At 51.9% G+C, this 23,390-nt stretch overlaps 1 protein-coding gene and 1 pseudogene across 1 annotated transcript in view; both read left to right on the forward strand.

The window, feature by feature from the left end:
* The window catches only part of LOC132249635 (zinc finger protein 585A-like), a 30,036-nt pseudogene extending 26,067 nt beyond the window's left edge, over positions 1-3,969 (forward strand).
* A 5,415-nt stretch (positions 3,970-9,384) lies between these two features.
* Positions 9,385-23,390, forward strand: part of LOC132249307 (delta-1-pyrroline-5-carboxylate synthase-like) — a 28,579-nt gene continuing 14,573 nt past the window's right edge. The window contains exons 1-8 of the mRNA XM_059724041.1: positions 9,385-9,790; positions 15,382-15,505; positions 17,361-17,483; positions 19,405-19,628; positions 20,184-20,333; positions 20,438-20,542; positions 21,773-21,931; positions 22,392-22,482. Of these exons, the coding sequence (XP_059580024.1) occupies positions 15,403-15,505; positions 17,361-17,483; positions 19,405-19,628; positions 20,184-20,333; positions 20,438-20,542; positions 21,773-21,931; positions 22,392-22,482 (955 nt within the window). The 5' untranslated portion in view covers positions 9,385-9,790; positions 15,382-15,402. The remainder of the gene's footprint in view (positions 9,791-15,381; positions 15,506-17,360; positions 17,484-19,404; positions 19,629-20,183; positions 20,334-20,437; positions 20,543-21,772; positions 21,932-22,391; positions 22,483-23,390) is intronic.

A 23,390-nucleotide genomic window follows, 5' to 3' on the forward strand; every position in this document is an offset into this window, starting at 1 on the left:
TGAACCCCCCACTGCTTGCACCAGATTCTCCCCTTGTGATGTTTCCTCTCTGGGGCCCCGAGTGTCACGAAGCCTGAGGCTCAGCCCAGAGTCCGTGTGCGGGTTCGTGCCAAGGCCTTTGTCCCAGTGCAGCTGTCTGTGATGTGGAGGCTGCCTGGGATTCATTAGCAGAGGAAAGCTCCATGGGCTCAGTCCCTGCACCAGACATTGCCCCTGAAACAGGTAGGAAGCAGATCACTGCTCTCAATCCTCCACTCCCAGAACATTTCTTGGAGGGATAATGCATGAAACGTGATGGGTTTTGCTACCAAGCTGTGTAAGGCAGTGCTCAGCACATGCTCCTGACTGGTGACAAGTCCTGGACATGCACCCCGAGGCTGTTCACCCTTGTACCAGATGCTGCTTTCAGGACTGCCAGAGATCAAGGACAAGCATTGCAGATGGGTCTCACCAAAGCACTGGGGCATGTGGAGCGTGTCAGCCCAGTCAGGTGGAGGGCTCAGCACCATCCGCCCCTGGACCCACCAGTGCTGTGGGATACAGCAGCCCTTTGAAAGCCTCATTTTTCCTTTGAGCAGATCCCTCTGGTCTCATCCTCTGCCTCTTAAAACATGAAGCCATTCGGGTACAGTCAAAACGCACATGTCCCACGTTTTTCTTGCAGGAGGGACTAGGGGGATGGGGCTGAGAGCTGGGCCAGAAACCCTGAGAATCTGACTCCTAACTCCACCGAGTAGAGAAGATGAGACTGGCACAGGGACCTGGCACTCCGCACCACTGTCACTTGGGATTTTGGCAAAAACACCTAGTTTTCTTGAGGAAACACAAGTGCCAAGGTCCAGTCCTGCTCTGAGGCCCATCCCAGCAGAAGGAGTAGCAGTGCTTGCCCCTTGGCAGCAGGGCAGGGACTAATCTGGTGTTTCTTCCTCCCATGCAGGACATGCCTGGTTGCTGAGCAGAACCGAGGAGCAGGGTCCTGAGGAAGGGCCTGGAAAGCTGGAGCCAGCATGGGCTTCCCTGGGGAGTATGGGTGAGGTGGATTCCCTGAGACCAGTGAAGGACCAGTGGCACAAGGGCCAGGGGATGCCCCCAAAGCAGGAGAATGTAGCAGCGAATGAGGTCCCATCTCTAGTTGGGCATTGGAGTGAAGAAGGGAAAGAAGCCCGAAAGAGCCCAGGGTGCAGGGATGAATATGTCATGCTGAGACACCAGAAGAGGCAGAAAGGAAAGGTCCACTGGAGAGAGACACTGCATGCAAACCAAGGCAGTGTGGGGGGCCTCAGAGGGAAGCAGGAGCCCACCACCAAGCGCAGGGGGAGAGACCACTCCTGCCCTGAGTGCAGGAAAAGTTTTAGCTGCCCCTTGCGCCTGGCTCTGCAGAAGATAAAGCATGCTGGGGAGAAGCCCCATGTTAGCACCAAGTGTGGGAAGAGCTTGACCAGCCTCTCTGTGCAGAGGATGCAGCAGCCACACGGCTGCACAAGGTGTGGGAAGAGCTTCAGGCAGCCCTCCAGTCTAGCCAGGCACAGGTGCATACACGCAAGGGAGAAGCGTCATCCTTGCTCTGTGTGTGAGAAGAGCTTCATCTCCTTGTCCAAACTGGCTCGACACCAGCTTACCCACACGGGGGAGAAGCCACATAAGTGCTCTGAATGTGGGATGAGCTTCGCCCAATCCTGCAACCTGAATGTGCACCAGCGCATCCACACTGGGGAGAAGCCACATCACTGCTCTGTGTGTGGGAAGAGCTTCACCCAATCCTCCTCCTTGAATGTGCACCAGCGCATCCACACTGGGGAGAAGCCACTTCGCTGCTCTGTGTGTGGGAAGAGTTTCACCTACCCCTCCCACCTGGCCCGGCATCAACTGATCCACGAGCAGGCGAAGCCACGTCAGTCCTCTGAGTGTGGGAAGCACTTCACCCATTATGGCAACCTGACCCAGCACCAGGGCATCTGCACCGGGGAGAAGCCAAATAAGTGCTCTGTGTGTGGGAAGAGTTTCACCTGGTCCTCCTACCTGGCCCAGCATCAGCTGATCCACGAGGCAGAGAAGCCACATCAGTCCTCTGAGTGTGGGAAGCACTTCACCCAATCCTTCTCCCTGACCAAGCACCAGCGCATCCACACAGGGGAGCAGCCACATCAGTGCTCTGAGTGTGGGAAGAGTTTCACCTGGTCTTCTGCCCTGGTCCGGCATCAGCTGATCCACATAGGGGAGAAGCCACATCAGTGCTCTGTGTGTGGGAAGAGCTTCACTCAATCCTCCTCCCTGACTGTGCACCAGCGCATCCACACTGGGGAGAAGCCACATCAGTGCTCTGTGTGTGGGAAGAGTTTCACCTGGTCTTCTTCCCTGGTCCGGCATCAGCTGATCCACATAGGGGAGAAGCCACATCAGTGCTCTGTGTGTGGGAAGAGTTTCACCTGGTCCTCCGAGCTGGTCCGGCATCAGCTGGTCCACACAGGGGAGAAGCCACATCACTGCTCTGTGTGTGGGAAGAGCTTCACTCAATCCTCCTCCCTGACCAAGCACCAGCGCATGCACACGGGGGAGAAGCCACATCAGTGCTCTGTGTGTGGGAAGAGCTTCACCCAATCCTCCTCCCTGACCAAGCACCAGCGCATCCACACAGGGGAGAAGCCACATCAGTGCTCTGTGTGTGGGAAGAGTTTCACCTGGTCTGCCCTGGTCCGGCATCAGCTGATCCACATAGGGGAGAAGCCACATCAGTGCTCTGTGTTTGGGAAGAATTTCACCTCATCCTACAGCCTGGTCCAGCATCAGCTGATCCACACGAGAAAGAAGCCACATCAGTGCTCTGAGTGTGGGAAGAGTTTCACCTCGTCCTCGTCCTTGACCGTGCACAAGCGCATCCACACAGGAGAGAAGCCATATCAGTGCTCTGAGTGTGGGAAGAACTTCATTCATTCCTCCTATCTTGCCAAGCACAAGCGCATCCACACAGGGGAGAAACCATATCAGTGCTCTGTGTGTGGGAAGAGCTTTGCGCGATCCTCCTACCTAGCCCAGCACCAGCGCATCCACAAAGAAGAGAAGCCGCGTCATTGCTCTTAGTGTAGGCAGAGCTTCGCCTACTCCTCCAGGTTGTGCCGAACACCAGTGCATCTACACAGGGGAGAAGCTACATGGGTGCCCTGAGTATTGGAAAAGCTTCACCCATCTCTCCCACCCCTCCTGGAATCAGCACATGCACACCCAGAAGCATCCCTAGTTCTGCCAGCAGTGCAGGAAGGGCTTGGAGATGTCTGCCTGCTCAGCACCCACCAGTGCTGCATTCAGTCAAGCACCCCCATGCCGGTGGAGTGCAGAAAGATTTTGTTCAGGCTGTGCCCCTTGTAGGGTACAGTGGGAATCCAGAGCCCAGAGGCTGGCCCACAAGAATTGATTGTGGGGAGAGTCTAAGAAGAAACACCTCAGGTAGAAGTCAGCCTCCATGCGGGGCAAGGAGAAGAGGAGGAAATGATCTTGCATCAGCCTTGGAGCCTGTGCATTCCCCATCCTTCTCTAAAAGCAAATAGTACTCGCAGGGGAAGACGTGTCTTAACGGTAGGGTGCCCTCCCCAAGACAGCTGGCGTGAAATGACACCCAGGGACTTTCCGTGGCTGCCTCCCAGCTTTCTCCTTCCTCCTGGTCCAGGGCTTCTGGCATATGAGCCCCTGAGTTGCAGGGAGCAGTGCATTTCTGGCTGGGCAGCATTCCCTACCCTCCTCCCTGACCTCGCCTTTCCTCATCCCCACATCACCCCTTTCCCAGACCTGCGCATGCCCAGTAGGGTCCGCCAGGAGCTGCTACTGCCACCCCCTGAGCTGTTTGTTAGACCTGACTCTACGCAATGCCCCAAACTAGGGAGGCAGTGGATCGATGCACAAATTGCTTGTCAACTGCTTTATTCCAAGTGGAGACAGCTTCGGGCCAGCTTCAATAAACAGGGGAGCTGCAGTGAATATGATTTTGTTTCATATTTATATACCTTGGTTGATGCTCATTAACGTTTACCCCACCTTTGTCTCTCCTTCGCTGCACCCTTAGTCCTTCCCACCTTAAGCTCCGCCTTTGTTTACGGCTTACTTCACTGGCACGCAGTTGCCTTTGCATGTCACTCATTTACATGTCTTTTTGCTATGAGCACTTGCCTAAACCCTGACCTCTGCTTCTCTCCGTCACTTGAAGTTTCTTGCTGATGTCTTCACCATTTCCAAGGTCTTGCTTGTGCTTTATCTCCTCATGATAGCTAGAGGTCTACATCTTGTTTCTTGTACACAGTGAGCTATATATCGTACAACAGTACTCTGTCGTGAGGATAATGCTTGCCTAAGTGTCTTGCAGTGTTACTTTTAACATACCATTCTGCCTTCTGGTCAGCAGCTCTGCTAAGCCACGGGTTATTGCCTTTTATTCAGCTGCAAATCCAATGCTCCCCAAGATCCAAATACTGTCACCCCGACACTCTTCCCTCCCTCCCTCCCTCCCTCCCTCCTTCCCATTCTCTCATGACAGCCCTGCTAGCAAAGCTCCTGAACTGAACATGGTACCTTGTGGTTGGTGTCTGTGTCCTCTGCAGAGCTGTGCCGCGGGAACCCTCAGGCCTTTCCAGGGCAGATCTCTCTGTGACTTCCAGACCCTTCTCTTTCACAGGATTCACTGTTACACAGAGCTTGTTGCTAACCCTGAGGAGCAGGAATTGGTCCCACTCAGGGCTTCACTCCCCTGTCCCGCTGTGCAGCCAGGACCCTGCCGTGTTGAATGAACCCTGGGCAGGAGGCAGTAGAGTCCCTTACGTGAGTGCAGTGCGGTAGGAGGGGTGAAGGCGGTGCAGCTGGTGGCAGGTCCTCCCTCCCCCCTGGAAGTATAAAAATATTCTCCTGGTGAAGTGCAGCACATTGTAATCTCCCACTCAGAGTACTGAGGCCTTCCTGAATGTGCCACAGCCATTTGACTCATGATGATCCTCGGGACGTATACTGCTGCACAGCTGCCCAAGGGACCCCTGCATGCCTAGGGGACTGGCCCCTTGCTGGGAGTCTGGCCCTACCGCCGCTCCCCAAAGGGAGGGAGGATTGCAGGGAGGGAGACCTTCCTCCCTGGCAGTGCCTGAGCTGTTCCCATGTGCAGAAGGCAGGGGAGCGTGTTCACACAGGTAGCTGGGCTGCACACATGGGCTCCTGCTGAGATAGCTGCCTGAGGCTGCCCCGAAGTCAGGGAGCAAGGAAGGCGGGCCTGAGCGACAGACCCCATGCCCAGATGCTGGGGGCAGATGTCAGAGACAAGGGCCCACATAGCACAGCCTTTGCACCAGAGGCAGTTGCAGGACTCTGTTCCCCTGGGACAGGAGCGGGACATGATTGCTCTGAGCTGGCCGTGGCCAGGAGCAGAGGCAGCAGTGGGGAGCTGAGCCTTTGGCAGAGGGGCTGGGGTGGGACGTGGGGAGGCAGCTCCCCTGGATGGAGAGAGCAGGAGGGTGCTGAGGGCTGCAGGGCACAGGCAGACTGGAGGGCAAGAGGAGTGGTGCACTGTGGGCTTGGCTCCACAGCAAGGAGAAGTCCCCGCTGTCTGCTGAACTCGCCCTCCAGCAAGCTGCTGAGGAAGGTGGTTCGGTCATGTCTGGTGGGTTGCCATGCGATCCTTGAGGGCGCTGGTGGCGATGATGCTTACTGCTGGGTCCGGGCATTTTATCCAGGTCCCCGGGCTCTTTACTGAGCCCTGGGCTTCACCCCCTTGTGAAACCCGGCTTAAAGCTCTCTTCACTAGGTTAGCAAGCTTGTACGCAAAGATGCTCTTCTTCCCTGGCTTCGTGAGGTGGATGCCCTCTCTCTTCCTAGCAGAGCCCCTGTGGAGCAGCGCCCCAAGGTTGAAGTAGCCGCAGCCCTGCCAGCAATGCTCTCGACGCAGCCACGTGTTCTCTCTGGGATGCGTCTGCGTTCAGCTGGGCCTTTAGCCTCGACTGGAAGGATTGAGGAGAACCACCTGGACGCCCGTCCCCTTCACCCTTGTGCCCAAAACCATGTAGTCCCTTTTTGATCTGCCCAAGGTTGTCCCTGGCAGTATCATTGCTGTCAACATAGATGAGCAGCATGGGATGGTAATCAGGGGGCCAGATGAGTCTGAACAGCGTTTTTGTGATGTCTCAGATGTGGGCTCCTGGCAGGCAGCGGCCTCCCCAGCCAGAGGTCAGGCCGACAGATGGATGTTTCCGTGCCCTGCAGGAGGGAGTTGCTAACCGTCACCCCCATTGCTTCCTCTTGGTAGTGGTCTCAATCCTCTTTCCCTGGCAGGGGAAGGGAGAGAGCAGGGCTTGGCCTCCCCGGCCACTGGAGTGGGCTCCTTTTTATCTGAAGCCAGGGCTTCATACCGGTTCTTCAGCTGGGCAGCTGCAGGCATAGAAGAGGAGCATTGCCTGTTGCCAGAGGTGACAAGCTGCCAGCTTCCACCTTCTAGAGTACCTGCGTCTTCCAGGACCATCTCTGGCTGGCCCATGTTCCCTAATGCTGGAGGTCTTTGTGAACCCATCTGCCTCCTCCTGCAGCGCCTTTACCTGATTACCGAGAGAATTCCCCCGGAGGTACCTCTTACCCCATAAGCCATCTGCGCCCCCACCCCGGCTGCCCCCGGCAAGGACCTGCCGGCTGCAGTTCCTGCAAAGCCAGACCAGACCTCAGTGGAAGCCTCCGTGGTCGGTGACCAAGCCTGGACACAGCTGCACAGGTGCAGGCAGAGGAAGAGCTGGTAGTGGCAGAGGCTTTGGCATTGCAGTGTTTTCCAGCCACCCTGTTGCTTCTCTTGCTAGGTCCATCTTTCTCTGCTGCTGCCTCATTGACAGAAAACCAGAAAGATCCCAAGTGAACGTGCGCTATCACAAGATGTAAAAACTTTAATCTGGAAAGGAGAAATTCAGCAGCATTTAATTGAGGTTTACAGAACTGTAAAGGGTTCAGTTAATGCTGTTCACACCACTTTTATAATGATGCACAGGTAAGGGGTAGCTCAATGTAAAACAAAAAGAAAAATAAAAAAAAATTAGAGCCAGTAATAAAGTAATTGGTCTTCCTATTGTGGGTAGTTAGCTGTGGAGTTCAGTCACAACAGACTGCATCTGAAACTGTCTGGATTTTCAAAGAGCTGATGATGTCTTTTAGGCAAGCCAGAATAACAGTGATTAAATCGCATGCTTTGTTTTGTGAGCTGCTCTTACATTCCTTGTATAGAAGTCTCCCTTCCCAGTCTCATGTTGCATGACTGGCTTGGTGTTTAGACAGGCAGGGTTTGGCCTTCGGGGCTAGATGTGGGCCCTTGCCAGAAGTAAACTACCAGGTTAGACAGACTGGGTTTGCGATGACCAGGGATCCTGGTTTTCTCTGTTAAAAATCCCAAATTCTCTGATTTAGAAAACAAACAAACAAAAAACCAAAAAATTCACTGATTAAAAAAACCCAAATACATGTTTTTCTGTGATTCAAATGAAACGCCACTTTGGCATCCTTTCGTCTATGGGAGATGGTGGATATTGCAGACTGTGACGTAGATGGTTTGCAGTGTTTCATGTGACTGAATAGTCCAGTCCGAGATTTGCATGCTCTGTGGCAGTGATTACAAATGTACATGTCATGGTTGTAGGCAGACAAGGTTCCCTGGGTGAATTTGATATCTTTTATTAGACCAAAGATATCAAATTCACCCAAGGAACCTTGTCTGCCTATGTCCTTAGACCAACACGGCTACAACCTACACCCCTGCAACATGTCATGGTTGGGCGGTTTGGGAGCTGCTTGCCTCCTACGGGCTCTTTTCAAGCTGTTGGAGCCAATTTCTGTTGTGGACTTTGATGCCCTGGTGGAGACGACACCACTTGTTACGATCGCTTGCCAAGGTTTCCCATTGGTCAGGATCGATCCCAGATGCCTTCATATCTCGCTTGCACGTGTCTTTGTAGCGAAGCTTGGGGTATCCTGTTGTTGCCTCCGGTAATTCCCCGTGTAGCATGTCCTTGGGTATGCGTCCATCTTCCGATCTTCTTCGATGGCCTAGCTAGTTCAGTTGTCTGTGTTTGAGTAAAGCTGTCATGCTTGGTAAATTTGCTGTTTGAAGAACCTCTGCATTGGTAACTTTATCTTGCCATTTGATGTTGAGTATGCAGTGTAAGCAGCGCAGGTTGAAGCTGTTTTACTTTTTCTCTTGAAGTGCTTGAGCTGTCCATGTTCCCCCCCACATACACGAGTGCTGAATATGCAAGCCTTGTACACTAGCATTTTGGTCTTGATGATAAGCTTTGGGTTGTTGCAGGTTCTTTTAGTTGGTCTGCTGAAGGTGGTGCCAGCCTTTCCGATGCGAACATGAAGTTCTTCATCCAGTGAAAGGTTGGTGGTCACTATGAAGCCTAGGTAGCCGAACTCTTGGACTACTGCTAGCTGGTTCTCATCAATGATGATTGATGGATCTTCCCTGTCCTAGTACAGTGGTTTTCTTTATGCTGATGGTGAGAGCAAATGCCTGACAAGCTCTTGAGAGGCAGTTCATGAGTTGTTGAAGTAGGTCTTTGTCGTGGACTGTAAGGGCAGCATCATCAGTAAATAGAAACTCCCTGATAAGCACCTTTCTAACTTTAGTCTGCCTTAATTTGTGACAGGTTGAAGAGTTGCCTGTCCAATCTTGTGTGGAGGTACACTCCACCTTCCATGTCTTTAAATGTGCAATTTAGGAGTACTGAGAAGAAGATTCCCCAAATCCCAAACCTATAAACATCTATAAATTTTGGCATTTGATTTTGGGTTTTTTTATCATAGAGAATCAGGGCTTCCCCTGCCCCCTTTGCTCACCAAGACACAGGTCCAGCTGCAGCTGTGTGGTCCGTCCTCCCTGCCCCATGCCATTGCCCTCACTCCTGACTTGCAGCCCCCCACCTCTCCCATCCCTGTCAGTGCCCCTCAGTCCCAACCTGCCCCCCAGTATGTGGGGAAGGGGGGACTGTGTGTGGGGCAGGGGGTGTGAAGGCATGGGTGATGTCAGGAGGGCATGGGGGGTCACAAGCCCCTCCAGAGATCTCTCTGCCCACAGCAGGGCACCAGGCTGCAGTCTGGCAGGACTGGCACTGGGCAGGAGCCACCTCCGTGGCCCAGCAGTTTGGACTCAGCCTGGGAGGGCAGAGTGGGCCGGGGAGGTGCTCTGCACCAAATGGGCCTTAGTATGGTATAACTTGCAATGCTTTGCACCCTGTTTTACTCTGTACTAACTTCCTGAGTTAGATTCACAGCCCTGAAGTTTCCTGGCTCTTTTCTAGAGCTTCTTTTAAATATCAGAGTCACATTGGCAATCCCCCAATCCTTTGATAGCAAGGCTGTTTTTTGTGATAGGAGGCATGCTACAGTTAGGAGTTTGGTAGTTTCTGATCTGAGCCCCTTCAGTGGCATTCACCCTAAGGTCCTGAGTCCTGGTGATTTGTTACTGTTTAGTTTATCCATTTTCTCACAACCTTATCTACTAAAACCTCAGTTTGGGTTAGCTTTACTGATTTGTCCCTGGAAAGGTTTCTTACTATAGTCAAAGTCCCTTCCTGCGACTGGTTTTAAGCTGCCTCTCTCCATGGCTGACCTTCCACTACAGCTCCAGAGGACCAGGACAGTCCTAGAAGAACAGGGCCAGAAGGAACCTCAGGAGGTCACCCAGTCCAGCCTGCTGCTTTTGGCAGGAACATCCCTGTCTAATCCATCCAGCCAAGCGTTATTCTGACCTGCACTTAAACTTCCACTGAAGAAGACTGCACAGCCTCTCTAGGTAATCTGCTCAAGTGCTTAACCACCTTCAGTGTTAGACTGCCCTTCAGTTTAAATCTCCCTGGGTGCTGTCTAATGCATCTGTCTGCTAGCACAGGCAGCGATGACCGTAGCAGGTTGTGGGGCCTGGGAGAAATCAGCCTGTGTGGGGCCTGGACATGGCAGGGGAGGAGGGAGGGTGGCAAGCGGCCAGACATACAGCCGGCCTGGCTTCGCGGGGCCCCCCAAAGCACAGGGCCCGGGGCAGTTGCTCCAGTTCACGCCCCGCTAGGGACAGCCCTGAGCACAGGAGACAGGTCAAGCTCCTGTGAAAATCTTGGCTCCCTGTGGGAGCTTCTCAAAAGGGTTTGTTGATCATGAGTGCAAAACTCAGCCCTTTGACTTAGTTCTCCTTTGATTGCTCCTCCCGCCCCAAGAAGGGACATTTCTTCTGCTGGCTGACAAGAAAAAGAAACAGTCTTTTCAGTTAGTTGCTAGATGCAGCTTCTGTAGTGGAAGCTGTCGGTATGTGGAATTGTGTTTGAATGGAGGCGTTGAAGTGTTCTGCGTCAGGTTGTGTCAAGAATCGCTGAGGTAGCCTGCAGAGAGGAGAGCTATTAAACACAAAAGCTGAACACTGACAGCTGTGTCATGTCTGGCTGGAGACTGAAGGGAAGAGGAGAGTGGAATACGACTTGGGCTAAGGCAGGGTCAAACTCATCTGGCCCACAGAGCGTGGGGCTGGTCCACAGCCCGGATTGAACCCCCAGGCCAGCTCCACACATCAGAGCCAGTGTGCAGGGCTGGGCAACTTCATGTAATGTGTGTCCTGAACCAACCCTGCCTGCTGCACACGGTATGCACCAGCACCGTTCCTGGGCTTGTACATAGAGCTGGCATTGGGCGCATGCTGTGTGAGGTGGCCGTGGCCGTGCCCAGGGGCAGATCTATATGCTGAGAAGTGGAGTGCAGGTGTTGTGGCACAGGCGGTGAGGCACATCATCACACAAAACACAACGCACATTATTCTTCAGTTCCAGTTCTCCAGTTGTTATGTTCACTGATTTGCTAGATTATGTATTAAGTTTAAAAAACTACAACAAACAAGGCACAAATGGTCAAAAGATATCATGCAATTAGTCCCGTGAGTAGCCATTATAGTCAAACGTACATCTCTTATTCAGATTCATAAAACAAAACCTAGCCTTCTTGAGTGTTGTGATACTGCCTCCAGTACTTCAGTGCATTCAGCCCTGTGTGCCACACGCAGCATGCGCTGGACTGTCTCTGCACGCTGTCTCCGGTGCATAGGGACGGTCTCCGAGACCTGATCTGGCCCTGGAACAAGTGCACAGGGCTGGGCTGACATGGTGCCACGTGCAGCGACTGCCAGACTGGCTCCACAAACAGCACTTTTGGTCAGTCCGAGGGCGCCATCAATCCCAGGGCGCCACAGCCAAATTTGGCCCATGGCTGTATCTTTGAAAATAAATTAGATTAATTAATAAATGAAGTTAAAGAAAGGAGAGTTATGACTTGGTCACGGTGTGTCTAAATCAAAACAAGGATCTAGTTATTAGGCAACATTTTATCTGCTCTCTGGTTTTCCAGCCCGATCCCATTTGTCTTGTACTTGCCCTGCCTAAGTCTTTGGTTGCAAACTCTTTTGGGAGCACTTTTATTCTGTGTGCACAGTGCCAATGCAGTTAGTGCAGGGGTGGGCAACGTATGGCCTGTGGGCCAGATCTGGCCCTCCAAATGACTTTATCCAGCCTATGACTGCTCCTCTGAAGGAGAATTGTATCTGGCCCATGGCTGCCCTGGCTTTCCGTGCTTCTCACTCTTTTCCCTTCCCCCTGCCAACCGGCTACAGCAGCACCAGCCATTCCCCTTCCCATTGGCCTGCCCTTCCCTGCCCTCCAGCCCCCAGTGCACACTCCCAGGCAGGGGACACTGAGCCCCTGGCCAGGCTCCTGCCCATCGAGGCTGCCTGCTTGCTGCTCCAAGCCTGAGGCTGTTCACAGACCAGAGAGCCCGGCCCCAGCAAACGTCACTCTCCACTGGCAGGGGTGAGGGCGCGGGGGGAAGAGGCTCAGGAGCTGCGGGTTATCCAGACTCTGCCGGGTCAGGACCTGGTAGGGGTGTAGGCGTTGCTAACATGATGCCACGCTGTGTTCCCTCACAGCTTTGGGCTGCACCATGTGGGCCCAGCTGGAGTGGCTGGTGCAGCTCCTGCCCAACCCCAAGCCCTCAGCAAGTGGCCAGGTCAGATGGGAACCATGTCAGATGCACCCACATGCCCCGAAGTGGCACCTGGGCCCAAAGTGGTACAGCATGGCACTGGCCTGGCCATGTGCCAGAGACTTTGGGCAGGGGAGGGGATGCAGGGAGAAGGACTGGAGCTGTGGGTTATCCGGGCCTGGCTGGGCCGGTGGCACACTCTGTTTACCCCTTCTCTCTGCACCCGATCCCCCGCCCTAAGTCCCCGGTACATGACCAGGTCAGGCAGGAACTGTGCCAGCTGTGCCCACGTGGCCCAAAGTAGCATGTGGGAATACAGGACAACATTGGCCCAGCTGTGTGCCAGAGACTCGGGGTGGGGGGAGGTACAGGGAGCAGGGGGGGACAAAGGTTAGCTTCCCCTAACCTTTGTTCTCTCTGCCCTTGGATCGGTGGCAGGTAATTATTTGGGCTGCAGGGCCACTTAGGGAGTTTGGGTGAGCTGTTGCCAGGGGGACCTGGCCCATGACAGTTTACCCAAACTCCCTAGGTGGCCCTGCAGCCCAAATAATTGCCCGCCCCTGAGTTAGTGCATGGGGACTCAGTAGGTTTCTTTAGCCCTGATGCTGGGAAAATGAATGGCTGCAGTTTTTATCTAAGGATAGATGTCCCTGTGCTTGGTTTCTATTTTCCCCCACCAGTTTGGAGATACTGTCCCATTTAGAAGTGGAGAGTGAGTCTGCCAGCCTCAGACATGCAAATGTGAATTGGAGCCTCCAAGTTACAAGAGTACATCTCTTTTTGGAGTCTCTGTATTTGCTCCGGTGTTTCAAAGAATGAATTTCAAGGATTCGGAATTGTTTCCAGCCACAGGAGTGAGGAAGCTAGCGTTTTGACCGAGTCCCCTAAGGCCTTGCTTTTTGGAAGGACAAACAAGCCTTTGATTTGGTCTAGAATCACACTGTGAGACTTGGGGTGAGGCAAAATGGGAGTGAACCGGGGCCATCTGGGTGTGATGCAAGTCAGGCTGAGGCAGCAGCTTGACTTGGATGTCTCTGAAGAGAAGACATGACAAATGCTTTTAACTACAGAATCAAAGCGTGCTTTCCCCTTTACTGTGCCAAGTGGAGTACAAACAGAAGGGCAGAGGGGAGTAAATAGGACAAACTGCCTCCCCTCTTGTGGAACAGGATAGGGGCTGGATCTGGATGCAATCAAAAAGGAGAGAGCTGGGCTAAGGGTGGATTCAAAGACCACACTACCCTTGAAAGCACGGAGGGAGCTGCACGCAACTGCCACCATCAGTGGCTCAGCGGGTCTGAAAATGAAGAGCATGAAGGTCAAGGGAAGCTGGGTGTGGAGCAGGGTGCTTGTGCCGGAGTTGTGGGACCAGGACTGCCCGTGGCACCAGGGCTGCCATGCACAAAGTTCTTACTGACACAGCAACCTTAAAACTCTGGATTTTGTGCTGCAACGTGGAGCAGAGTTACATCAGCTGGGCGGAGAGGTGTACGTGCTCCTGCAGCCACAGGGAAGAGCTGGGCCTGACGTTACGTCAGCCGCAGGGTAGCTCTGTCTGTGCTGCTGGAAGGGATGTGGCTTGTGCTGCCAGGACCTCGGATTGGCGGCTGCTGAGTTGCATCACGCCTCGGCCGAGCTGGCAGAAATTCGGTCTGTGTCAACTCCTGGTTTCACAGCAGCTGCTGCTTCTGTCTGAAATCTTTCTCATCAGGCTTTCAGCCGGAAGTGTCAGGTACAGAAGCCTCTGCACGGCACACAGTGAGTGGCACCTGCACGTGATGCTCTTGCTATGTTGCTGCTTGCTTTTGCCCTGCGTTCTGGATAGCGAGCTCAACTGCTTGACTATGCCAGGGAGGGCACTGGTGTTTGCCCCCGTGTCAAAGCTTGTCCCACGCAGGTCATAGAAGACCATTGACCAGGGATTGGGGCCTGATCCTAAATCTACTGCAGTTGGCTATTTGATTGTAGGCATATTGCTTAAACCGCTCCTGCCAGTTTTCCCATTTATAAACAGAAATAATGCTTAACTTGCAGCAGAATAGTCTTGTCTATGAGATGCTTGAATTGAAAGCGCATTGCAGAACCTCACCATGCAAATTCTCTAATGGAAAAGAAACATGTCTGTTTGGGGCATGCTTCCTATTCTGCACTGTCCATTTCCGGCCAATTTAAACCATTAGGAAACCTGGGCAAACTTTTATTGACTAGCTGCAGGTCAGATCAAGCTTTCTTCTGAGACCTGTTTTTGGGTGATGATAACTTTGTTTATACAGCTAGCTTTAATAGCTGACTTTTCTCATTTCTCTTGGTGTAAAGCAGGCTGTCAAGGCAGTGATTCTCAGGCAAGGGAGTGTGGCATGTTGGGATGCCTTGAGATCCTTTCAAGTGTCACAAGGTGCCACACAATGTTAGCAGTGTAACTATTGATAGTGAAGTGGGGGGGGGGGGGGCACAATTTGGCTGTCAACCTTTTTTTTTTTAGTCCCAAACCCCTAAAACTGGGGAATGGATCTTGCTGTCTTGCAGCACCTTCAGATCCCACCTGAGGCAGCGGCAGAGATGGGATGAGGCGCCGCTACCTGGCCACGCTCTGTTCCTGGTGCTCAGGTGGCCTCTGGCCGCGGGGGGAGCTGCAGCAGGCTGTGCCTGCTGATATTGGGCTGCCGCCTGCTGCTGCTGGTCTGGCCACAGGAGTATCTGGAGCAGCAGCAGCACAGCCACCTTTTGTGGATGCTCCACAGACCCCCCAGAAATTGGGGGGGGGGGGCACGCGTCCCCATGTGTTCCCCGAGGTGTCGCCTGTGCTGTTTGGTGTTCAAACATGATTCAGAAGATAAACCCAGAGATTCCAACCAGGAATTCAGAGTGTTAAAAACGTTGTGGCCTGTTGTTGTCTTCCTCAGTTCTTTTCAGCAGAAGACTTGCTGTTATTTTTCTGCAGTCAAATAATGAGTGAAAACTAAAAGCTGGCATTTTCTGAGGTGTACCTCAAGTTTGTGGAAGGGTGTCTCGCATCTAAAAAGGTTGAGAACCACTTAAGGAAAGGATTAATTTTTTTGGTGGCATGTGGCCCTTAAGGTTACTTGCTGCACCTGAAACAATTGGGACGTTTGCGATAAATGCAGGTTTGCTTGTTTGTAGGTGCTATTTTCATTTTGTGAATGTAGACAAGGAAACTCAGTGCAATGAAACTACTGCCACATGAAGGTGGAGTTTCCACGTCAGGAAAAACTAGGTTTCCAGAGACATTGGGTTTGCTTTGCTGCTGGAGAGTAGTACAGTGAAGTTCTTTGTGTAGGAGATTGGTGATCCTGTGATTACGGTGCTGGCTTAAGACTTGGCACTCCCAGGTCTTCTTCTCTGTTTCCCCAGACTCCATGCCTGGCCTTGAAGATGCTTGCTTCTCTCAGTGCCTCCATTCCCCATCTGCAAAATAAAGGGCAACAGTACTGCCCCTTGCTTTCCACTCCGAGTGGGACAGTATCTGCAAGAGCAGGTAGGGACCAGTGGGAAGAATGCTTCTGATTACAGCGGAGCTGCTGGCGTTCGTTTTGCCAGTGTCAGGACTCCAGGAGTCTCTACGCAGTCCGCAGCAGTGATGCATGCCCGTGCAGCCTCAGTCCTGACATGACTGTGTTGGGCCAGGCGTGGTGCCCGTGCAGAATGGAAAGTGCATTGAGATATTGCTGAGGACTGCAAATACCAGAGGTAATCAGGCTTTGTCTGACATATGCTCAGACACGAGGGCAGCTTCTCCTTCCCTTTCCCCTTATGTACCCTAAGAGTGCCTGCCTGGGTGCTGGCTGGAGCAGCTGTCCTGGGTCCCTTCCCACGTGGCTGAACCTTCCTCCCTCTGTCTGTCTGTCAGTCATGCTCTCTCAGGTGCAGATGCTTTTTTTCTGGTGTAGCTCAGGGAATCGGAATAACCTTCCTCTGCCAGTGCCATTCTGCACTGACCCTCTTGTACAGCTGAAACTCAGGTTTGGGGCTGGAGAACAGACTGGGACACTAGCCTTGAAGACATGCCTTTCCATGCCTCCATTCACCGCCCCAGGACAGTGCCTCAGGAAGGGGTACCACTGCTCTGCCTCTGACACCGGCCTGTATGTCAGGACCTGGGGTGTCTCACTGCTGTTCACCAAGGACAGTCTCCTATTGGCTAGCACTCATGTGTGAACCAGGAGAGGGCGTGTTTCCTCTCGGGAAAGTGTATGCCGTTCACTGTAGTACCTGGGCAGCGTGAAGGTGCTTTTCACTAGATCAGTGGGGGCCAACCTTTCTGGCCAGCAAGTCCCAGATGAGCCCTGTGCCCTCTCTGACTGTCACTTGAATCCCCTTCTGCCCAACCTGCTACTTTGCTGTGTGCTCCCTGCCTGATCTGCTCGGTTTCCTGCTCCCTCCCTGATTTGCCGTGTGCCATGCACAGGCTGCACATGCCACTTGTGGCACCTGTGCTGCATGGTGGCCACCCTGCCCTAGACTGTTTGGAGCAGTTTACTTTGCACCAGACTGACAGGTGATGCTGGGGGCTCGATGCAGAAGGTGCCATCTGAGATTGTTGGCTTGTTTGGGCCGGAGGTCAGACTGGATTGGTCAGGCTGACTGTACCGTAAAAGGATAAATATGTCAGTGGTAACAAAATATGCACAACTCGCGTGTGTTGAGAAGGTGACAGAACCCGTGACCGGGAAGGGGTGAGCAGGGAGCAGAGGAGTGAAAACTAGCAGTATTTTCAGTGCCTAATTACTTTCCTGGGCCCCTTAGGACCCTGACTCCCCAAGTGGGAAAAGCTGGCCTAAAGTTATTATGACGCTCTCTTCTGATCCTACGCATACCCTTGGGGTAGTTCCAGCCTTCAGGAGAGCTGTCTTGGGATGTAGCTGGTCACCATTTGGGGGCTGAGGGGTAGGGCAGAAATGCACAAGCCCAGAGCCCTTGACCCAGGTGTGGGAGGCTGCAGAGGATGTGAACTGAGAAGCCCCCACCCGCAGTAGGAGTTCTGAGTCCTAGGCCACAAGGAGCTTGTCAGCATGTCACAGCTCTTCTCTTAGTGTTGTTCAGCTCTGCTCCATCCAAAGGAAGGGCTCCCAGTCCACTCCTGCCTCCCTGTTCCCTCCCCCCTGGCCCTTCCTTGTGCTGCTCATTCACTTCTTGAGTTGAGCGCGTATCGTCCAGCCAGTCTGCGTCTGAACCACTCCCCCACTTGTGAACATGTTGTGTACTGCAGAGGACAGCATGCAAGTTGGGATACGTTGGTGTGCAGGACTGAACATGGTTCCCTATTAGGGATAGGGAGGCAGGTTCACCAAGACTAATGAATCTCTCTGTCTCTCCCTTGCTTTATTTTGTAGGCATCAGTAGTTCTCGTGGGTGTCTCATGATGCTGTGTCGAGCTGCTCTGAGCCCCTGCTTCCACGCCCCTGGACGGTCCCTTCTCTTCTCACCATGGTCCATCGCAGCTATTGCCCGCCCTTGTACGTATCTCAGAGAGCATTCTAGGGCTTGTTTCTAGCAGTGCCAGTTGGGGTGCTCACAGATGTTTAGTTAATGGTATGATTGGATCTGATCTGTGATCTCAATAATCATGCCTCCTGCTGTACCACATGTGTGGCAGGATGTGTGATTTTGGGGATCAGAGGGCACACCCCATGCATGCCCTGCTTCTCAGTGCAATGGTTGGGGGACAGCAGGCTCCATCTGCACCCACAAAGGCCCCAACAGTCAGTCTGTTTGAGCTCTGTTGTGGTTCTGATACTGCTGCCCATCAGCTGATAGTGCGGTCCACCTGGCCACATATTCATTTTGGGGTGCAATTGAAATGCCACAAAATTATTGTACATTTTGTGTGTGTGTGTGTGTGTGTGTGTGTAATAGTTTTGTGGTTGGTTTTGTTTTTTGCTGCACCATTACTTGCATGAACATGTGGCTGAGTTGCACTTTATGATGTGATTAATTGATTAATTGTGCCTTAAATATAATGTCTGGCAGGGGCCTCAGTTAACTCCACACTGCAGTTAATGCACTGTTTTCCCTTCATTCAGCTGTGAAGGACAGTGGAATGAATCGCAGCCAAAGAGATCAGTGCAGCTTTCCTTCCTCAGTCCAATGATAATTCAGCCAGGTGCTGCAGCTATCGCTGTTTTCATTCAGACAGTTAGCAACTCCAGCCAAGAAATCATGTGGCCTCTAAGAATGCTTGTACTTGTTCTGTGCTTTCTGAGGTGACAGTGGGGATCATAAGTCTCCTCATGTGCTGGTTAGGCAGGGAATTCCCTCTTTATCAAACTCTTCTGTAGCTTCAACCTAACTTTCTCCCAGACAAAAGAAAGCATAGTGAGGCAGTTTGATGCCTCTGCTCCCCCTAGACAAAGCATAAGGTTCTGGGGCAGGAGGCCTATAATTGTGTGGATAGGTACAAATGTGAAGATTCTTCATCGCAATCTGAATGCACACGTGGAGGTAATCTGCCTGGCTCTTACCTCTGGGCATGCATGGCTGAGTGTGTTGGTTGCTGTTCTCTGCTGGGCAGACTCCATGCACCAGAAGCCTCAGGCCATGCAGCGGGCACAGATTCCCCCTACTGCAACTAGACGCTATGCTGAGATGAGCAACAGTGGTAATACTGCAAATCACAGCATGAAGTCTGTAACTAGCAGTGTTTCTAGATTATTGTGCCTGGTCTCTCCAGGCATTTTAAAGTTAGACCTGTTCTACAATACAGAAACTGCAGGGATACCATGACATTTCCTCTCTTCAGCCAGTTAAAATTTGGCTAGAACTTCAGACTTAATTTCCTGACTGTTGCAAAGGGACCACTGGATATTTACAGACTCGACAGCTAGTGAGGATTGTTGTTGCAGCACCATTTAGCTCTGATGTATTTCCAGTGCCCCTTAACACTGTGCTGACTCAGTGGGGTAGTGCTGTTTTAGAGAGAAAAATGCTCCCATTCCCTGCTTCTCTTCTGCCTTAGCCTCATCTAACGGCTGACCCAGCTGGCTGCAGTTTCTGATTTCTATTGAGTCAAGTTGCATGCATCACCAAGCACTATAGCTAAAGCAGTTTCCAAAGCCATCTAAGTTATGTAAGAGGCACTCAGCTCAGGAGCTTTTCAACAAGCCTCCTCATCTGTACCTCAGATTCACTTGCCAACATGTTGCTTAGGAATGACTTACGCTCAAGCAGTTATTTGGAGGATGAGTGCATTGAAGTGGCTGGGTGGTAAGCCCTGAGTGTGTGCTATGGACCCCTTAGATTTGGGGAAGGGGAAGTTTTTGGTATGTAAGGGGTGGTGAGAGAGGGGAGGGGTCCATACCTAGGTTCTCCACATTGTGGGTTCTGTGGCTGAGAAGTACAGGCTTTTCTCTAGTCTTCCATGTTGTTTTGAAACCACAGCTCTCCCTGCCCACAACTGGGTGCTGAAGAATGGCTCTGTCCGCTGCTGGAGCAACATCCCATTCATCACTGTGCCACTCAGCCGGACGCACGGCAAGTCGTTTGCTCACCGCAGTGAACTGAAGCACGCTAAGCGGATCGTGGTGAAGCTGGGCAGTGCTGTGGTCACCCGTGGAGATGAGTGTGGATTGGCTCTTGGGCGGCTGGCATCCATTGTTGAGCAGGTAACTTAGTGACTAAGAATGACTTGTGCTTCTCAAGCTGGTTAGTCGGCTTCCCCTTCCAGCTGTAAATTACACCTCAAAACTTCCACACAAACTTCTGCTGCTCTTGTAACAGGGCACAACTGAAAACTGTACTAGAGAGGAAGGGGCAGCAGGGACAGCCTGTGCCTTAATATGTGTAAGGGAAGCCTAGGGGATAAAGCAGAAACCCCAAGGGAGTTTCTGCCCAGTGCAGAGGAGGGAGGAACCATCAGGAAGGGGGGAAAGGTTTTGGACTTTGCTAAAATGGGAAGAGATGATCTTCTGTGCCCCTTTGGATATTGAAAATTACCATGGATTAGAGTCCTAGTGAATGTTGGTCAGGGCATCACGACCTATGACATGTGGATAACTTTGCGCCTGTTCTCTGGGCAAGCAGGTGGTTTTGGGCTTCAGAAATCATTGAGCTTGTGGTACACTCAAACTGTGTAAGGTGGAAGTGGGGGAGGGACATCTTGGCAAGCCGGCAGCTGCCCTGTTCTGGGCCTGATCTCCCTCTTTTCTCCCTGCCTGCAGGTGTCGATGCTTCAGAACCAGGGCCGAGAGATGATGATTGTCACCAGTGGAGCCGTGGCTTTTGGCAAGCAGCGACTGCGCCATGAGATCCTGCTCTCCCAGAGCGTGCGACAGGCCTTGCACTCTGGGCAGAACCAGCTGAAGGACATGGTACATGGTGAAGGCAGGCACCTGGCCTCTGGAGGGATGTGAGGCAGAGGTTGCTCGTGTCCCCACCTGTGTGCCAACTGATGGGCCTTCTCTGGTCTTCGCAGGCTATCCCGGTCCTGGAGGCACGAGCTTGTGCAGCTGCTGGGCAGAGTGGACTGATGGCTTTGTATGAGGCCATGTTCTCGCAGTACAGCATCTGTGCAGCTCAGGTGAGTAGGTGCACTTATCCCATGATGCATCTTGACAATCCTTCCAGGCTGTTTTATTGCTCTGACTTCTTAGAGTATCTGTGTTGCACTTACTGCCATCCCAGACCTCTGCTTCAGTCCCACTTGTGCAGGGTTGTAATGCAGTGGGAGTGACAGCTGGCACAAGAGCTTGTTCAGCTAAAGGTAACTTAGATCAACTTCTCTACTATAAGTAGGGTGAAATAGCATTGTGTCTAGATTTGTTTTCTAACTGGTGAGATGAGATTAGGGCAAGGACCTAAGGATCACAAACAGAACTGGGACTGCCATGCTAAATGTGGAGAGTACCCATGTGGAGAGTCCCTCTAAAATGGACTGAACATTTAGACAGTCTAATATGGACTGTCTGTTCACTGAAACCTCTCCACTGCATATACAGGCAACCCCTGTTTAGCACTCTTCACTGGTTCCTGAAAAACTGAGCGTTAAGCAAAACTAATGTGAAGCAAAACCGAAAGTTTTAACAACCCAAAACAGCGACCGCAAGTGTTTTTAATGACCCAAGACGGCGACCATAAGCATTATAACAAAACTTGCTGAGCGCTAAGTGGAATCAGGTATCAATTTAAAATGAGCATTATAGTGACTTAGTGCTATGCGAAACAGCGTTAAGCGGGGGTTTCCTGTACCTGGCCATGGACATCTCTAACAGATAGTGGTACACTACTGCTTGGACTACTATAGGAATGTGGGCTTTGTCTGTTTATCTTGGATAGTCTGCAAGGGTTACGCTCAAGTACAGCACAAGCCTGTGTAAACACCTCTAGGTTCTTGTATCAACCACATCCCTGTGGTAGTTGAGATCTTTAAAGCACCATGTCACTCAGGTGACTTCTGCATGTTCTGTGAAGTAGGGTGTGCTAAATTCACTCATGAAATAAGTATCCTGCACTGCAGAGTAAATGCAGCCATGCAGAAATAGGCTGGATTCTGTCCTGGCTGGTGTGCACATGGGTCTTCTGTCCTCATATGCAGAAAAATTAAATTTCTTCTATTTAAAAACACTTGGCTAGTTGTGCAAGCAGAACTCCCAGATGTTCTTCTGGTCAGAGACTTCTGCAGCATTGCATGGTGCCTCCCAGTGCTCATCAGCCAGTTTTCAATGCCTGGTGAGAAAAGAAGGGTGTAAGGCAAAAATCTGCCAGAAAGGCCATGCACAAAGCTCCTGCTGAAAGTCTTTCCTCCTTTCAGATCTTAGTCACCAAGCTGGATTTCCATGATGAGCAGAAACGCCGGAACCTGAATGGGACATTGCACGAGCTGCTGCGAATGAACATTGTCCCCATCATTAACACCAATGACGCTGTTGTTCCACCTCCAGAGCCAAACAGTGATCTGCAGGGGGTAAATGTGGGTAAAGTATTGCAGGGGGCAGATCCGGTCTGTGGCCCTGCTTGGAGCATGAAGGCTTGGCTCACTAACCTCCGCAGGGAAAGCTGCAATGTAAGAACTAAAGAAAAGCATGGCAATGCTGGGGCTGAACAGAGACACGTAGAGCACACCAGAACAATGGGGGCAGCAGAGCAGGGGACACGGTCTGCCATGGCTGGCTTCTGGCAGGGCTCAGTGAGGGAGAAAGGATGGGACGGAGATATGGGCATGACGTGGTTTGGCTGTTACTTGCTGCATGCCAGTAGTGTGTTCAGTTACCTACCAACAAGGATGGCATCCAGAAAACTTGGCGCTGCATGGAGAAAGCTTCTCAAAGGTGCATGGTAGCACTGATGTGGCTTGTCTTTGTTGGGCATGGCTATGGCTCTGCTTGCTAGCTTCACCCAGGTAGCATTGCTGACCTCTCAATGCATTCCAGGTCATTAGCGTGAAGGATAATGATAGTTTGGCAGCACGACTGGCGGTAGAAATGAAGACCGATCTCCTAATTGTTCTCTCGGACGTGGAAGGTACGTAGTCCTTCAACTTTGACTACACAAGTAGTTTTTTCCCGTAAAATCCCTACAGAGGTCATAACCTGCAAGATGCATGCTGATGTTAATCTCCTTCACTTTTGCCTGTATATTGTATCCTTATTGTTGTCTGTATATGCTCTCTGTGAGAGTAAACTCTTCAAGGCTAGGACTAGGTGGAGCTCTCCAATGAGTGGAGCCTAGCACTGGATAAAGTACAATGTTTTGCAAAGTGCTGTGTCATCCCCTTTGGATCTCAGGGACAGTGCAATTGAAATTCAGAAACGACGTAGTAAGTCAAGAAAGGGCTGTTTGCCCTCTAGAGTTTTGGGATTTCTCTGTAACATTGGTTAAATTATTTTAGATGGGTTGGAAATTACTTCTGTATGTCTGACTGCCAACTTGAGGTTAAAAAATACAGCCTGGGCCACTAGTGTAAAAGTGGGCTGAGGGTCCAACCGGATCCTGCTGTAGCTCCATTAGCATATGAGCTGTCCTTCTGCATTGGAGAGAGTCCAGCGGAAGGCAACAAGACGGTTGGGGGGCTGGGGCACATGACATGTGAGGAGAGGCTGAGGTAACTAAGCTTATTTAGTCTGCAGAAGAGAAGATTATGGCGGGGTTTAATAGCAGCCTTGAACTACCTGCAATGTGGTTCCAAAGGGGATGGATCTGGACCGGTCTCAGTGGGGGCAGATGACCGAACAAGGAGCAATGGTCTCCAGTTGCAGCAAGGGAAGTTTAGGTTACATATTAGGAAGAACTTTCTCATGAGGAGGGTAGTACAGCACTGGAACAGGCTACCCAAAGAGACTGTGGTTACTGTCCTTGGAGGTTTTTAAGACCTGGCTAGACAAAGCCTTGGCTAGGATAAGATGCTTGGGGATGGTCCTGCTTTGAGCAGG

This window comes from Alligator mississippiensis, chromosome 1, assembly GCF_030867095.1.
Source record: "Alligator mississippiensis isolate rAllMis1 chromosome 1, rAllMis1, whole genome shotgun sequence".
Classification (NCBI taxonomy): Eukaryota; Metazoa; Chordata; order Crocodylia; family Alligatoridae; genus Alligator; species Alligator mississippiensis.